The 17561-nt window shown below is 49.0% G+C and overlaps 1 protein-coding gene across 4 annotated transcripts in view; it reads left to right on the top strand.

The window, feature by feature from the left end:
* GSN (gelsolin) overlaps window positions 1-17561 on the top strand; it is a 71562-nt gene that overhangs the window by 51354 nt on the left and 2647 nt on the right. For all 4 annotated transcript variants that reach the window (XM_038744736.1, XM_038744734.1, XM_038744735.1 and 1 more), the window contains exons 4-14: window positions 3474-3635; window positions 4011-4160; window positions 4400-4489; window positions 6021-6153; window positions 9371-9459; window positions 9709-9924; window positions 12189-12322; window positions 13105-13195; window positions 13585-13755; window positions 13941-14115; window positions 15212-15333. In XM_038744736.1, coding sequence (XP_038600664.1) covers window positions 3474-3635; window positions 4011-4160; window positions 4400-4489; window positions 6021-6153; window positions 9371-9459; window positions 9709-9924; window positions 12189-12322; window positions 13105-13195; window positions 13585-13755; window positions 13941-14115; window positions 15212-15333 — 1533 coding nt within the window. The remainder of the gene's footprint in view (window positions 1-3473; window positions 3636-4010; window positions 4161-4399; window positions 4490-6020; window positions 6154-9370; window positions 9460-9708; window positions 9925-12188; window positions 12323-13104; window positions 13196-13584; window positions 13756-13940; window positions 14116-15211; window positions 15334-17561) is intronic.

The following is a 17561-nucleotide window of genomic DNA, read 5'->3' as shown; positions in this document are numbered from 1 at the left end:
ATAATTTATTTAAATGCCTGTGTCCCCCATTAGATTGTAAATTAATTTTTTTATGATTTTTGTCAAGTGCTTACTATGTGTCAAACACTGTACTAAGCACTGAGGTTCATACAAACTAATCAGGATGGGCACAGTTTCTTTTTTCACATGGGGCTCACAGTCAACCCCCATTTTACAGATGAGGTAACTGAGGCACAGAGAAGTGAAGTAGCTTGCCCAAGGTCACAGAGCAGACAAACGGTGAAGCTGGGATTAGAACCCAGGGCTTTCCAACTCCCAGGCCAGTGCCCTATCCACTAGGCAACACTGCTTCCTTGAGAACAGAGATCGCATGTACCAAAGCTATTGTGTTCTACTCTCCACTCCCTTCTGCATCACCCTGAATTGTTCCCTTTATCATCCCCAATCCCAGCCCCACAGCACTTATGTACATATCTGTAATTTATTTATTGATATTAATGTCTGTCTCCCCCTCTAAACTGTAAGAGTATTATGGGCAGGGAATGTGTCCATTATGTTGTTAAACCATACATCCCCAAGCACTTAGTAGAGTGCTCTGCACATGGTAAGTGTTCAATAAATACAATTGACTGACAGACTGACTACTCTCTTAGGAGCTTAGTACAGTTAGTACAGCTGAGCACCATAAGCCTCAATAAAAACCACTGATTGATTGATTGCCCTGTTTGAACTATGTATTGGGGAAGTTCCTTTCAATCTGTTAGACCCCATCTCAGCTATTTGAGAAATGTAATTTAAAAAGGGTTGGATTGTGAACTTTCAGACCCATAGAGACCTAACCTTCCCCCACCGCCTCCAGTCAATCAGTTCATTCATTCAATCTTATTTATTGAGCACTTACTGTGTGCAGAAGTCACCACTGATCTCCTCCTTGCCAAATAATAATAGTAATAATAATAATGATGGCATTTGTTAAGCGCTTACTATGTGCAAAACACTGTTCTAAGCGCTGGTCTCTACTCCATCCTAACCTCCTTGACCTCTCTGCATACGGTAAGTGCTGAATAAATCCGATTGAATGAATGAATGCAAAGCATTGTACAAAGCGCTTGAGAGAGTACAAGCAAACAATAAATGGACACATTCCCTGCCCATGAGCTTAGTCTCAATATATCCATTGCATTTTTTGAGTGTTGTAATAAGCTCTTGGGAGACTATAATATAAATGAATTGGTAGGCACCCTGCCCACAAGGAGCTTATAATTTAGAAGGGGAAACAGACATTATAAATAAGTTACAGATATGGGCATAAGGGCTGTGGGGCTAAATAGAAGGGGCAAATCCAAGTACAAGGGTAATGCAGAAGGGAGTGGGAGAAGAGGAAATGAGGGCTTAGTCATTTTTTTTACCCAAACTGTCAAACTCCAGGCTTTTTCATTGACTAACAACGGAAATGTCTTTCTCCAAAGACACTCAACAAGAGAGCCTAAGGGTTGATTCTCACTCCCTATTGGCCAAATGAAAAGAGATTCTTAACTGTTTCCTGACCCTACTCATATTGCGTTGGAAGCCACACAGAGTCTGTAGGCAGGGGAGATGTGTGAAATCAGGAAACTCAAACAGTTCTCATCGCCCCTGGTTTCCATCCTGGTCAGAGGGATTTTTGTTTAAACTTGTGGCAGGAAAACCCCTCACTTCCTCCACCCAAGGTGCAATGCCACTTCCCTTTATGAGCTAACAGTTGTAGAAGTAAACGAGAACCTCTTCCAGTTTCTCGTGAGCAAACTGGGAGCCAACTGCTTCCAGCAGCCCCACGGTAGTCTGGCACCAGCTGTCCTCATTCCAAGTTAGAATCTGTCTTCCTTGTTGGAAGAAGTTTGGTCTTAGTGACTGGGAGAAGGGCTTCTGAGGCTTTCTGGTTTGCCTCTCCCTCTCTTCCCCACCTTGACGGTGTCACGAGCGCCCCGGCTCATACTAACCAGGACTTTCATGGACTGAGGGAGCCTGACTGACATGTAGTAGAGGCAAACCACACCACTGACCCGGAGGTTTACTGTGGAAAGTTTTTGACTTAGTTTTACTAACATGCAAAGAAGTGACACATAAACACTCTCACTCACTCGCTCCACCAAGGGTCTACTACCAGTCTGCTGGTCAAAGGAGCCCATTCGATCCGTTCTGTCGTTGCTTCTTCTTTCTGCTCTCAAATGCTGCTGCCTTCGGGTGCTGCTGTCCCGCTTCCTTCTCTCTGCGTGCCTCTCCCTCAATGCTTGTTTCTGCTTGAATCCTTGCTCTCTTGCATGCTTCTTCTTGCTTCTCCTCTGTTTATACTTCTGCTCCTGCTCAGCTTGCTTCTTATGTGCCTCCTCATGATTCAAAACAACTGCCTTTAATCTGCCTTAGGCGTTGCAGCTGTGGCTTTACATGGCAGTCATTGATTGGTCCAGGCCCGTTACTGGGTAGAGCAGGGTGAGAAGGCCATGTCTCCTTCCATGCTCTGCCCCCACGGACCAGCAATCACCCATCTCAAGTAGAGCACATCACTGCCTTCACGAGTCTCTTCCAATATTATTAATAGTATTATTATTAATAATAATAACAATAATAATAATGATGGTATTTGTTAAGAGCTTACTATATACCAAGCACTGTTCTAAGCTCTGGGGAAGATACAAGGTAATCAGGTTGTCCCACATGGGGCTCACAGTCTTAATCTCCATTTTCAGATGAGGTAACTGAGGCACAGAGAAGTTAAGTGACTTGCCCAAAGTCACACAGCTGACAAGTGGCGGAGCAGGGGTTAGAACCTACAACCTCCGACTCCCAAGCCTGTGTTCTTTTCATTAAGCCATGCTGCTTCTCATTCTTATTGTTGTTCACAGCATCACAAACAGTCGCTAATAAAGCAGCTTGTTGTGGGCTCACCATAGATAGAATATTCAACCCTGGAATCTACATCACCCTTTCATTTCCCAAAAAAGCTTGCTAACTTCCTTTGTCCTCACAACAGCCTTGAGTTGCAGCAGAGGCCTGGGAGTTATTAGGACCTGGGTTATAATCTTGGCTCTGCCACTTGGCTGCTGTGTGACTTTGAACAAATCGCTGAACTTCTCTGTGCCTCATTTACCTCATCTGTGAAAGGTGATTGAGACTGTGAGCCCCATGTGGGACATGAACTGTGTCTAACCTGATTAGTTTGTAACTGCCCCAATGCTTAGTATAGAGCCTGGCACATAGTAAGCACTTAACAAACACCGTTAAAAAAAATTCCATAAAAAAAAAAAGGAGGCAGGCATTTTTGTCCCCATTTTATAGATACAGAAAATACAACCCAGGGAAGGTAAGTGACTTGCCTAAAGTCACACAACGAGTCAGGGTAGAACCCAGTTCTCCTCATTTCAGAGCCCTTTGTTCTTTCCACCAGACCATTCTGCCTCTGAGACTCTGCCCTGACATTCACCCACAGATCCCAAACCGCATAATTTTCAGGCTGGATTTCCTGTCTCTTGCAGAAAGGTGGTGTGGCATCTGGCTTCAAGCACGTTGTGCCTAACCAGGTGTCCGTACAGAGACTCTTCCAAGTGAAAGGCCGCCGGACGACCCGAGCCACTGAGGTTCCCGTGTCCTGGGAGAGCTTCAACACTGGAGACTGTTTCATCCTGGACCTCGGCAATGTGAGTTTTCACCATAGAGACAGGATCCTTCCCCTGGACTCATTCATAAATTCTTATCAGGCCTTGCAATTATTCAGGGACGGTCTCCTGGAAGGAGATGTGCTTTCAGGAGGGCTTTGCAGAGGGGGAGAGTAGCGCTCTGTCAGATTTGAGAGGGGAGGAAGTTCCAGGCAGGTTAAAGGAAGTGAGAAAGAGGTGGGATTTGGGAGAGATGAGGATGAGGAACAGTGAGCAGGTGAGTTTGGGAGGAGTGAAGAGTGAGAGCTGGGATGTATTGGGAGAAAAGAGTTAGGAATAGTAAGCCCAATCATTTTCCGGAATTGTGGACGCAAGCGGACATGCATCTGGCCTCTCACCCCTCTCTGGATCTTGTAGGACATCTACCAGTGGTGCGGCTCCAAGAGCAACCATTTTGAGCGCCTCAGGGCCGTCCAAGTTTCCAAGGGCATCCGAGATAACGAGCGGAGCGGCCGGGCCAAGGTGCACGTCTTGGAGGAGGGAGCCGAGCCCGAGAAGATGCTCCAGGTATCTGCTGCTTTGCCTCCTGGGGGTCAGAGTGGGAAGGGAAGCTGCCTTGGCCCCATGGCCTCCGGTGGTCACTAAGTGCCCCCAGAACTGGGGATATGGGTGGATGGAGACCAGACCCTGGGATGGGTCAACTGTTTTGCTCCCCGGGGGCCCAGAAATCAGGGGCATGGGGCTCCTGGCCTGAGGACGCTCACCCAGTGACCAATGCCCTGTTCCTCCTCTTCCTCTGTCATCAGATCCTGGGACCCAAGCCCAGTTTGCCCCAAGGACCGGATGATACTACCCAAGTGGACGCAGCCAACCGTAAGCTGGCCAAGCTGTACAAGGTAACGAGGAGCCGAGGGGCAGCAGTGAGGCCCTGGGAGGAGAGGTTGGAGTGAGGCCAGGGCAGGGGACCCCAGCATTGGCAGATGGCGGATGGGGCCTGGAAGCTGGGCACAAATCCTGGCTGCCATTTTCTGAAGGCTCAGCTGGCTGGGCTTCATCCTCACTTAGGATGGGCCTTAAAGAGACTAGCTGGTGACAGACGCCCCACACCCACACCAGACCAAGGCAAAGGCTCAGGAGAGGATGTAACATGGCTTCTTCAGGGCCTCCGATGGCAACGACCAGATGCCTTCAGGACAGAGGCCCCAACTCCAAGATTTCCTCATTACCCCCCCTTTACCCCATATACATCTGCTCGAGCTTCCAAAGAGATTGGATGTCTATGTTTGACCCTGTTGCCCTTCCCTAATCCCTCACTGTCCCCCCATACTCACACATTCTCTTTCTCTGTCTCTCTCTCTTTCTCTCTCTCTCATGCACACAAACACACACAATTTCAAACCTCCTAATCCCAAACATACTCCCCATCTCCTGCCCAGTGAGGTTGGGTCCGGGAGGGAGAGAGAGTTGCTGCTGTCTCTCCTGGACACTATTAAGTTTGCAAGCTCAGACCAGCATCTGTGCAGGCACAGCTGGCCAGGGGCTATGGCGAAGAAGGCTTGGAGGAGGGCAGTGCTGGGGCAACAGGAAGAATGGGTAGCTTTGAAACTGGAAGTCCCTGTTAGGATTTGGGGAGAATGTCCGCAGCCCTGGAGATACTTGGTAAGCAGCATGGCCCAGAGGAAAGAGCATGGGCCTAGTAATAATACTAATAATAATAATGGCATTTATTAAGTGCCTAGTATTCACAGGACCTGGGTTCTAATTCCTGCTCTGCCTGCTGTGTGACTCTGGGCAAGTCACTTAACTTCTCCGTGCCTCACTTATCTCATTTGCAAAATGGAGATTCAATATCTGTTCCTCCTCCTACTTAGATTATAAACCCCATTTGAGACCTGATTATCTTGCATCTACCCTAGAGATTAGCACAGTAGTTGGCATGTAGTAATCACTTAACTAATACTATTATTGTTACTACTATTATCATCATCATCATCATCATCAATCGTATTTATTGAGCGCTTACTATGTGCAGAGCACTGTACTAAGCGCTTGGGAAATACAAATTGGCAACATATAGAGACAGTCCCTACCCAACAGTGGGCTCACAGTCTAAAAGGGGGAGACAGAGAACAAAACCAAACATACTAACAAAATAAAATAAATAGAATAAATATGTACAAATAAATTAAATAAATAAATAGAGTAATAGAGTAAAAAAAATATGTACAAACATATATACATATATACAGGTGCTGTGGGGAAGGGGGGGAGGTAAGATGGGGGATGGAGAGGGGGGCGAGGGGGAGAGGAAGGGAGGGGCTCAGTCTGGGAAGGCCTCCTATTATTATAATTATTATTTATACTTCTTTGTCCTGCAAACCTGGAGGTCCCTCCGTGCCTCCTCCTCACTCTGTCTGTCCCGTTCAGGTCTCCAACAGTGCTGGGGCCATGTCTGTCTCTCTGGTGGCTGACGAGAACCCATTTGCCCAGGCAGCACTGAAGTCGGAAGACTGCTTCATCCTGGACCACGGCTCCAACAAGAAAATCTTTGTCTGGAAAGGTGCCCCCAGGGCAGGGTTGGTGTTGGTGTTGGTGGGAACTGGAGCTCCAGGGATGCCAGACCCTGAGAGGAGCCAGGGATAGTGTGAGAGGCTGGTGGGTCTTGGAGAAGGGAGGAGCGGGAAGAAAAGGGTTGGGAAATGAGGCACTAACAGAGGAGGTAAGGGAATTCTGGGGACTTGTGAGGGATGTGATCACCATTTAGTGGGAAAAGTAAACATTGGCAACAGCCTTAGCTGGCCTGTGACGAGGGGACAGACACTGCTGCCTCTGGGCCACTTATTTGGCTGCATCTTTGTTCACTGCCCGAGAAGCAGTGTGACTTAATGGAAAGAGCATGGGCTTGGGAGCCGGAGGCAGTGGGTTCTAATCCCGGCTTCGCCACTTATCGGCTGTGTGACCTTGGGCAAGTCACGTAATTTCTCTGGGCCTCAGGCACCTCATCTGTAAAATGGGAATTAAGACTGTGAGCCCCACGTGGGACAACCTGATTACCTTGTATCTCCCCCAGCACTTAGAACAGTGCTTGGCACATAGAAAGTGCCTAACAAATACCATTGTTATTATTATTATTTTAAAGAGCTGCAGATTACTAATAAATCCTTGGTAAAATGATTAGCAACCGTTTAGTCTATTACGAAATAGACTAAAAGGTAATTCAATTGGTGAGTAGCGTCATCTTTTTAAAAATCTTGCAGGCGCAAAATCAGTGGGTGGGGCCTTGGGGAACAGTGGGACAGTGGTCAAAGATTAGGGGGAGAAAAGGGAAGAAAAGAGAGAAAGCTGAGAAACATACAGGCAGAGGTGGCAGCTGCGTCTTTTTCTTCCTGTATCTAGTGGTCTGGGCCTCGGACAACCCCCAGCAGACCACCAGGCTGAGGCTGATATTAATGGCAACCCTGAAGCATGGCTTTCTAGGAGAAGCAGAGTGGTCTAGCGGATAAAGCATGGCCCTGGGAGTCAGAAGGGTCTGGGTTCTAATCCTGGCTCCACGACTTGTCTGCGGTGTGACCTTGGGCAAGTCACTTAACTTGTCTGTGCCTCAGTTCCCTGATCTGTAAAACGAAGATTAAGACTGTGAGCCCCATGTGAGACACAGACTACGCCCAACCTGACTAGCTCGTCTCTACCCCAGTGTTTAGTACAATGCTTGGCACGTAGCAAGTGCTTAACAAATACCATTTTTAAAAAAAAACAGAATGTAGTTGGGGAAGAACCAGCTGTTGGGTTCTGAAGTTAGCTGCTGGTTTGTCTCTCTAGCCCCTCCTTGTCCCCGCCCCCCTACAAGGAAGGTGTTTGGGAAACACATCTGGCCTGAGAGAGCAGGTAGATCAGTCAGTCGATCAATAGCATTTATTGAGGGCTTTCTGTATGTCCTGAATATGATACAGTGAGCCCAGTGCTCTGCACACAGTGAGTGCTCAAAAAATATGATCGATCAATTGACTGAGTACTGAGCTGGTCGGGTGGTAGAAGAGGGGAGAGGAAGATGGAGATTTCTGAGGAAGGATCTGAAAGTAAGTTATCAGGAGTGTCCACTTGATACAGAGAGGACTGGATAACCGTTGATGGTTTTGAACAGTGGGGAGGCGGAGCTTGTGGGCAGGGAATGTGTCTACCAACTCTCCTAAGTACTTAGTACAGTGCTCTGTGCACAGTAAACACTAAATAAATACCATTGATGAGAACTCTGTCCTAGTAAAAATGAGACTGTAAGCTTATTGTCTCTAGACTGTAAGCTTGTTTTGGGCAGAGAACCTTTCTACCAATTCTGTTGTATTGTACCCTCCCAAGCACTTAGTACAGTGCTCTGCAAACAGTAAATGCTCAATAAATACTACTGATTAATTAAATCATGGACTGGAGAAGGGAGAGACCAGTTAACAGGGTAAGGTAGTAGTCAAGCTAGGATATGACAAATGCTTGGACCAGTCAGTCAGTTTATTGAGACTTGAGAGATTATTCTGTAGACTTGAGAGATTACAGTAGACTTGGTAGATATGATTGCTGCTCTCAAAGAGCTTCAGTCTAGCAGAGAAAAAGACACTAAAATAAATTGCAGATGGGGAAATTAACATAATGTAAAAGCTACATTAAAAAGTACTATAGTGGGGTGCCAAAGGGGAGTAAGTATCCAAGTGTTTAAGTGATGTGGGAATGCTGAAGTGGCAGAGGTGGGGAAATAAGGAGGGAAAAGGAGAGATCAATCAGGGAAGGCCTACTAGAGGAGATGTGATTTTTTTAGAAGAGCTTTGAAATTGGAAAGAGCATAACAGTGGTCTTTCCAATGTGAATCAATCAATCAGTGCTATTTATTGACCACTTTATACAGAGCTCTTCTAAACACTTGGGAGGGTACAATACAACAGAGTGAGCTTACAGTCCAGGTGGGAGACAGGCATTAATGTAAATAATTAATTTATGGATATATGCTTAAGTACTGTGGGACTGAGGCTGGAGTGAATACTAAATGTCAAAAGGGTACAGATCCAAGTGCATAGGTGAAAGCCTCTTGGAGGAGATGTGAGGAGAAAGGAAATTCCAGACAGGAGAGAGGGAGTGAGCAAGAGGTAGATGGCTGCATGAGGGATGAATGTGGCACAATGACTGTGTTCGCTTGAGAAGAGTGAAGCCTGAGGACTTGATTATAGTGGAAGAGGAACAAGGATAAGTTGCTGGACAAGAGTTGAGTGCCTTTAAGCCAGTGGTCAGGAGTTTCTACTTAATGCGGAGAGGAATGAGCAACTGCTAGAGATTTTTGAGGAGTGGGGAATTGTGTGTAAAATGATGTTTTAAAAGAATGAGCCAGGCAGTGGAGTGAAGTATGGACTAGAGAGGGGCAAGGCTGGTGGCAGGGAGGTCTGCATGGAATCTGATGCAGTAGTCGAGTCAGTATATGACAAGGGCTTAGGCTAGTGGGGTGGCAGTTTGGATTGAGAGAAAGGGGTGGATTCTGGAGATGTGAAAAAAGAACTGGTAGAATTTGTAGACTGACTAAATATGGGGGTTGAAAGAGATTTGGGAGTTGAGGATGATGCCAAGGTTATGGGCTTTAGAGATGGAGAGGATAGTGGTGTTCCCTGGATTCTGGGATCTCCAGACCCTGTGAACACTAATGGAGGTACCTTGACTGCTGCTGACCCCTCGGGATCAGTGTGAGACTGAGCCGGGAACCGGGCTTCTGATTTCCCCTCCTGAGACACTCTCTCCACTCGCAGGCAAGCAGGCCAACCCTGAGGAGAGGAAGGCCGCTCTGCAAACCGCCACCGACTTCATCTCCAAGATGGGCTACCCCAAGGAGACCCAGGTGAGGGTCTGAGAGGAGGTTGGAATCTAGGAGGAGGTGGGAATGAGGAGTGGAGAGACCACAGGGACCCTATGAAAGGCTGCCTCTCCAACAGGAGGAGAGTTTCCAATGGGAATAGCTTCTGTTGGGTTTCCTGCTGTCCGTGACCATGAATGATGTCTATGTATCCGTTTCCTAGGTTGCTTGGTTGTTGCCCAGGAGACCTGACCCACAATCACCCTGTTGTCCCCCCCCTCCCCAACTTTCCAGATCCAAATTCTCCCCGAGAACGGCGAGACCCCACCGTTCAAGCAATTCTTCAAGATCTGGCAGGACCGGGACCAGACTCAGGGCCTGGGGGTGGCCTACCTGTCCAGCCGTGTCGCCAATGTGGAGAAGGTGCCATTCGACGCCGCCACCTTGCACACCTCCACCGCCATGGCCGCCCAACACGGCATGGATGATGATGGCAGTGGCAAGAAGCAGGTAGGGAGTCTGGATATCATCATCGTCATCATCAATCGTATTTATTGAGCGCTTACTGTGTGCAGAGCACTGTACTAAGCGCTTGGAAAGTATATGGGCTCCGGGGGCTCTCTCGGCCCAGGCCAGACCATCCCAGATGGCGGGCTGGCATTCCCTCACTGCATAAGTCACAGACTGCTCTTTTTAGCGTTTTTCCAAGATCCTACCCAGCTCGACCACACTAGCTGTCACTCTTTATGGGAGTCAGAAAGTCATGGATTCTAATTCCAGCTCCTCCACTTGTCTACTGTGTGAGCTTGGGCAAGTGATTTCACTTCTCTGTGCCTCAGTTACTTCATCTGTAAAATGGGGATTGAGACTGTGAGCCCCATGTAGGACAGGGACTGTGTCCAATCCTATTTGCTTGTACGCACCCCAATGCTTAGTACAGTACCTGGTACAAAGTTAGCGCTTAACAAATACCATTACTGTTATTATTATTTTTATGTTGTTATTATTAATTGCAGAGATGAGTTTGGGGACGCTGGGGCAGCAACCCCCCAACCTCCACTTTTCAGATGAGGCTGCCTGTAGTGGCAGTTGCCAAGTTGGGAGAAGGGGCCGACAGTGAGGAATCTCTCTCCCCTCCTGGGCTGGTTCCTCTGGGTGGGCTTCTGAGTGGAAAAGGGGCCATGTAGAAACATCATTTTGGGACATGGAAAAAGACAATTAATGAGCAGAGCTGAGGAAGGCTAAGGCCATCAGGGATTGTATGGCAGGCTCCAGAGCTTCCAGGGTCTACCTTCCCTCCCTGCTTGAGGTCGTTCGGCTTCAGCGTCTGGGGAATCATTTCATCATCATCATCATCATCAATCGTATTTATTGAGCGCTTACTATGTGCAGAGCACTGTACTAAGCGCTTGGGAAGTACAAATTGGCAACATATAGAGACAGTCCCTACCCAACAGTGGGCTCACAGTCTAAAAGGGGGGGACAGAGAACAAAACCAAACATACTAACAAAATAAAATAAATAGAATAGATATGTACAAATAAAATGAATAAATAAATAGAGTAAAAAATATGTACAAACATATATACCTATATACAGGTGCTGTGGGGAAGGGAAGGAGGTAAGGTGGGGGGGATGGAGAGGGGGATGAGGGGGAGAGGAAGGAAGGGGCTCAGTCTGGGAAGGCCTCCTGGAGGAGGTGAGCTCTCATTTCCAAATGGGTATATCGAGGGGTGGGGACAGGGGAGAGGGCAGTGTTGATTCAATAATAATAATAATAATGGCATTTATTAAGCACTTACTATGTGCAAAGCACTGTTCTAAGCACTGGGGAGGTTACAAGGTGATCAGGTTGTCCCATGGGAGGCTCACAGTTTTCATCCCCATTTTACAGATGAGGTAACTGAGGCACAGAGAAGTTAAGTGGCTTGCCCCGCGTCGCACAGCTGACAATGTGCAGGGGCGGGATTTGAACCCATGACCTCTGACTCCAAAGCCCGGGCTCTTTCTGCTGAGCCACGCTGCACCACCAGGTGGCACTGCTGGATTGCAGAGAGCTCAAAGTCAGGAAGGCAAATGCTTGAGCTAAGGCCCTTGTAATAATAATAATAATAACAATAATAATAATAGTAATACAGTTATGTTATTTGTTAAGTGCTTACTTTGTGACAAGCGCTGTTCTAAGCTCTGGGATAGATACAGGGTAATCAGGTTGTCCCACATGGGGCTAACACTTTTAACCCCGTTTTACAAATGAGGTAACTGAGGCACAGAGAAGTTAAGTGACTTGGCCAAGGTCACATAGCAGACAAGTGGCATAGCCGGGATTAGAACCCATGTCCTCTGACTCCCAAGCCTCTGCTCTTTCCATTAAGCCACGCTGCTTCTCTTGTAGTGCACTTATAGTGGACGGGCAGGCCATCCAGGCCATCAGCTAGGTCTCCCCATGTAGGGTGCAAGCTCCTGTGGACAGGGAATGTGCCTACCAACTCTGTTATATTGTACTCTCCCAAGCGCCTAGTACAGTGCTCTGTACAAAGTAAGTGCTCAATAAATTGATGGATTGCCTCTGCCTCTAGGCAGGCTTGGCCCTAAACCAGCCTTTTCTAAAGAGTTCACGAGAGAGGGAGAGCCCCAAGTCCCAGGATCCCTATTCCAGTATTCTTCTAAGTCTAATGGTTGGGAATTTTTCCATCTGTCTAGTCTCAGTCCCCCTGTGGTTTTCGCTCCTGCTTCAGTTGGATGTGGGTCTGACTCAGGCTTTGCTTTGACAGATCTGGAGGGTTGAGAATGCTGCAAAGGTGCCGGTGGATCCGTCCCAGTATGGCCAGTTCTACGGTGGGGACAGCTACATCATCCTGTACAACTACAAGCACAGCAACAAGCAGGGCCAGATCATCTACAACTGGTGAGGGGGCCTGGGGAGGAGAGGGGTGCTCTGCCCTAGCCCCGCTACCCTGTCTGATCCCTGCGACCCTGGACGGGCAAACCAGTGGATGGACTCCTTGACTCCCACTGATTGAGTCCCACTCTTTATCAACCAGTGGAAGCAGCATGGCGTAATGGATAGAGTATGGGCCTGGGAATCAGAAGGTTGTGGGTTCTAATCCCTCCGCCATCACTTGTCTGCTGTGTGACCTTGCGCAAATCACTTCATTTCTCGGGCCCTTAGTTCCCTCATCTGTAAAATGAGGATTGTGAGCCTCACGTGGGTCAGGGACTATGTCCAACCCAATTTGCTTACATCCACCCCAGCGCTTAGTACAGTGTCTGGCACACCGTAAGTGCTTAACTAATACCACAGTTATTATTATTGAGGGCTTACTCTGTGCTGAGCACTGTACTAAGTGCTTGGGAGAGTACAATAGAGTTAAGAAGACACAATCCCTGTTCTCAAGGAGCTTACAGTCTAGCAGGGGAAACAGACATTCATGTAAACTATAGGTAGGGGAAATTACCAAATGCAAGGATATGTACATGCACTTATACATACGTACAGGATTTTACTAGCATTAGCATGAAAGAACGTCATCTCCTGCCTTTTTTCCTCTCCTCTCACCCGCTGGCTGCGTGAGGGTCAGAACAGAAGCTGACCATGTACTCCATCTGCTCTGGCAGGGTTGCAGTACACATGTAGGATATGAAACCCACCCCCCACCCTCTCTGAATATGGGTGTGTGTGTGTTTCAGGCAGGGTGCTGATTCCTCCAAGGATGAAATTGCCGCTTCTGCTGTACTCACTGCCCAGCTGGATGAAGAGCTGGGAGGGACCCCAGTTCAGGTATGTACCGGCACTCATGAGAATGACCAGTGCTCCCTATACCTGCCCCCATCAGACTCCCAATGCCCCGCACACCTGTGCCCCCCATGAGAATCCCCAATGCCCCCCTATCTGTGCTCCCTGAGAATCCCAAGTGCCCCCCACAGCTGGGCCCCCCTGAGAATCCCCAGTGCCCCCCACCTCTTCTCACTTAAGAATCTTGCCCCATTCCTGGTTCTCCCCATCGGAGTTCCCCACTGGGCCACCTCGCCTTCCCTCTTCACCTGTCCTCCGTGTCTTAGTGTCAGACAGGACTGGGGGCTGGACCAGACGTCCAGTGGACCGGTAAGTGGGTGGAGGGAGGAGGAGGAGGAATGGCCCACTTTCTATGCTTTTCTGTGCCCCACCAGAGCCGAGTGGTGCAGGGCAAGGAGCCGGCCCATCTGATGAGCCTGTTTGGTGGGAAGCCCATGATCGTCTACAAGGGGGGGACCTCGCGGGAAGGCGGCCAGACAGCTCCTGCCAGCACTCGCCTCTTCCAAGTCCGCTCCAGCAGCTCCGGAGCCACCAGGGCCGTGGAGGTAACATCTCGGCCAAGTGTGTCTTTTGGGTTTAGGAGGTTTGCATCTGATCTTTGAGAGGTCATCTGGCCATTAACCCTGCCTCCAGGTTATGGTTAAACCAGGTGTCAGGGCTCATGGGTTTTCTCTTTGACTCCAAATATACTCATCCTCTTCCTTGTTTTTCTCACCCCTTCTCCCTACAGCTGACTCCGGCCGCTGGGGAGCTGAATTCCAATGATGCCTTTGTCCTGAAAACCCCCTCTGCAGCCTACCTGTGGGTGGGTCAGGGAGCCAGTGAAGCGGAGAAAAGCGGGGCACAGGAGCTGCTGAAAGTGCTGGGGGCCAAATCTGTGACCGTGGAAGAAGGCAGAGAGCCAGGTGGGGACTTCCTGCCAGCCCCTTCCCCCCAAGCTCCATACCACACATCCTCTCAGCTTCTTGCTCTCCATCCCCTCTGCTCCATCTTGGGTCCCTGAGTCCTTTCCCTGAGGCCTGAGGAGAGGGGGACCCATGCCAAGAGGTGGCTTGGTTTAGTCCAGGAGTCGCCTAATCACCCATGCTCACTGGGGTCCAGGCCAGTCTGGGTCATTGGGAGTTTGGGTTCCCCAGAGCCAATGTGGCTTAGTCACCTCACTCTGGACCTGCCCAAAGCAGTTGATTTCTCCATTCACACCCCAGGATTCCCCGATGTCCCCCGGGGTGACTGATTCCCATCTCCAGCAGTGCCAAGCTCCCCCAGCCTGAGCCTCTTCTCCTCAGGGAGGAGGAAGGGATTGGGACATACAAGTGTCTCACTCCTGAGTTGGGCTTTCCCAATGGACCTGGGCATAGAGGAGGGAGGGAAAAAGAAGTGAAGCAATGTCCGAAGTGAAGGTGGCACACCCTGGGAACTCCGGCTGGAGCTGGGTCAGATGTTCAGGATCCCTTCACTCCTTCTAGACCAGCCTTCTTCATCATCAATCATATTTATTGAGCGCTTACTGTGTGCAGAGGACAATCACCCCATTGTCCTTTTCCAATGGCAACAAGTCCTTTACTCCACCCCTTCTGCCCTCCCCTGCAACTCTTCTCCCTCAGGCTTGGCGGATCTGTCCTGCCCCGGGGCTGGGGTCCGTTTCTTCCTGATTCCATTCAGTCCTCTGAGCCACAGCACTGTAGCTGGAGGGAGGGAGAGACAGAGGAGGGGAGAAAGTCCACCCTCTTCCCTCTGACCCATGGCCTGATGACCCCCTGCCTAGCCCTGAAGTCAGCCCCTGGCTCTCCCTGACCGGCCACAGGACCTTAGAAGGTCAGGGGCCATCTTATCTGGACTTATTCTCACCCTCCTTGTCTCGCCTTCTTCTGTTTCTTCCTTCTGAGAAATGAAGCCACCTGTGCCTCAATCCCTCTGCTCCTGGGTTGAGGTTCTGCCTTGGGGGGCCTAACTCCAAGGCAGAATGCTGAACAGGTGGCAACCTCATGTTTCCCCTCACAGGCAGCTTCTGGCAAGCCCTGGGTGGGAAAGCCAGCTACCGCACGTCCCCACGGCTGAAGCAGAAGATGGACAGCCACCCACCCCGTCTCTTCGCCTGCTCCAATAAGATCGGGCGCTTCGTGGTGAGTTTGGGTGGAGGGAAACCGAGCCTCTCCCTTCCTGCTTCCTCCCATTGTGGGCCTCCGCTTGGCCATGCAGGTGCCGCAGGCTGAATGCACAGTGGGCCAAGAATTCACCCAAAAGCCAGATGGCCAGCTGTTCCCATGACCAAACTGAAGACCCTGGGGTTGGAGGTTTCACACCCTACATGGGTTTCCCCTGGAGCTGTGGAATCCCTTATGCCCCCCACCCCCGAAACCAGAAAATCTCAATCATTCAGTTGATGAATAGTTTATGGAGCATTTATCGCTTGCAGAGCATTGGATGAAGAAACAATCCCTGCCCACAAGTAGTTTAAAATTTAACGGGGGATACAGAAGCAGCGTGGCTCAGTGGAAAGAGCCTGGGCTTTGGAGTCAGAGGCCATGGGTTCAAGTCCCGGCTCCACCACTTATCAGCTGTGTGACTTTGGGCAAGTCACGTCACCTCTCTGGGCCTCAGTTCCCTCATCTGTAAAATGGGGATGAAGACTGGGAGCCCCCCGTGGGACAACCTGATCACCTTGTTAACCTCCCCAGCGCTTAGAACAGTGCTTTGCACGTAATAAATGCCATCATTATTATTATAGGGAAACTAAAATCAATTACAGATAGGAGCAGGCAGTAGAATATAAAATATAAATGTGTAAATATATTTATTTATATATAAATATAAAATATAAAGGTATGTATGTAAGTGCAGTAGGGTGGGGTGACCCAGGCTAGGTGACCTGGAAGCGCTGAAGTGGCAGCTGTGGAGGGATGGGGAGATATAAGGTGAGGAGATGAGAGTTAATCAGGGAAGGCCAGTGTGGTCTAGTGGATAGAGAACGGGCCTGGGAATCAGAAAGAACCGGGTTCTAATTCTGACTCCACCATTTGTCTGTTTTGTGACCCTGGGCAAGTCGCTTCACTTCTCTGTGCCTCAGTTACCTCATCTGTAAAATGGGGATTGAGACGGCGGGCCCCACATGGGACAGGGACTGCGTCCAACCTGATAAACTTGTATCGATTCCAGAGTTAGTACAGTGTCTGGCACATAGTAAACACTTAACAAATGCCAAAAAAAGGGGCTTCTGGGGGAGATGTGACTTCAGAAGGCAAAACTTGGATAAATTGGGTCACCTCACGTTCTCCATTCAGCCATTCTCCAGCGGCTCACCCCTCTGTCCGAGACAGATGTTGCTAGGGCAGTGGAGGGAATAGGTTTGCTCCAAAGAAGTCTTCTCCTCCAGAACTGGCTCGGGTGCAGGCTCTGCCGGAGCCCATGTCTTGCCATGGGCTGAGCTCTCCTCAGCCTCAGTCAGAGCCCTGGAGGGCTGAGCCTCTGAGTTTGCTCCTTCTGGGAGCACCTGCTGCCACAGCTGCCAATTACCACCTTCAAAGCTCATTCGCTAATTAACCCAGGTTCATGAACCCCAGCCATCTCCTTCTCTAGAAATAATAATTGGGGGTATTGGTTAAGCGCTTGTTATATGCCAAGATAAGCAGCGTGGCGTAATGGATAGACCATGGTCCTGGGAGTTAGAAGGACTTGGATTCTGATCCTGACTCTGCCATTCGTCTGCTGTTTGATCTTGGGAAAGTCACTTCACTTCTCTGGGCCTCGGTTACCTCATCTGTAAAATGGGGATGAAGACTATGATCCGTAATGTGGGACGGGGACTGTGTCCGACCCAATTACCTTGTAACTACCCCAGTTCTTAGTAGAGTGCCTGGCATATAGTAAGCGCTTAACAAATACCAAAATTATGATATTAATATTATACAATATTAGTCCCTGTCCCACAAGAGGCTTACAGTTTAAAAGGGAGGGAGAACAGACATTTAAAGCTGATTTCACAGTTGAGGTGACTTGAGGCACAGAGAAATTAATCGACATGCTTAAGGTCAGGCAGCATTCAGGAGGCAAGTGTGGGCTGGAACTCAGATCTCCTGGCTTCTAGTCCTGTGCTCTTCCAACTAGGACATGCTGCTCTCTGGTTCAAATCCTTGTTTAGATGCTTGGATCGTGGTAGCACCTGAAAGCGTTTTGATTTCTTTGCACGAGAGGGCTCTTTGGAAGAGGACATAATAATAATAATAATAATGGTGTTTGTTAAGTGCTTACTACGTGCAAAGCACTGTTCTAAGCACTGGGGAGATACAAGGCGATCAGGTTGTCCCACGTGGGGCTCACAATCTTAATCCCTTAAGATTGTGATTAAGTACAG

Source organism: Tachyglossus aculeatus, chromosome 4, assembly GCF_015852505.1.
Source record: "Tachyglossus aculeatus isolate mTacAcu1 chromosome 4, mTacAcu1.pri, whole genome shotgun sequence".
Classification (NCBI taxonomy): Eukaryota; Metazoa; Chordata; class Mammalia; order Monotremata; family Tachyglossidae; genus Tachyglossus; species Tachyglossus aculeatus.
This window is presented reverse-complemented; position numbering and strand designations above follow the sequence as displayed.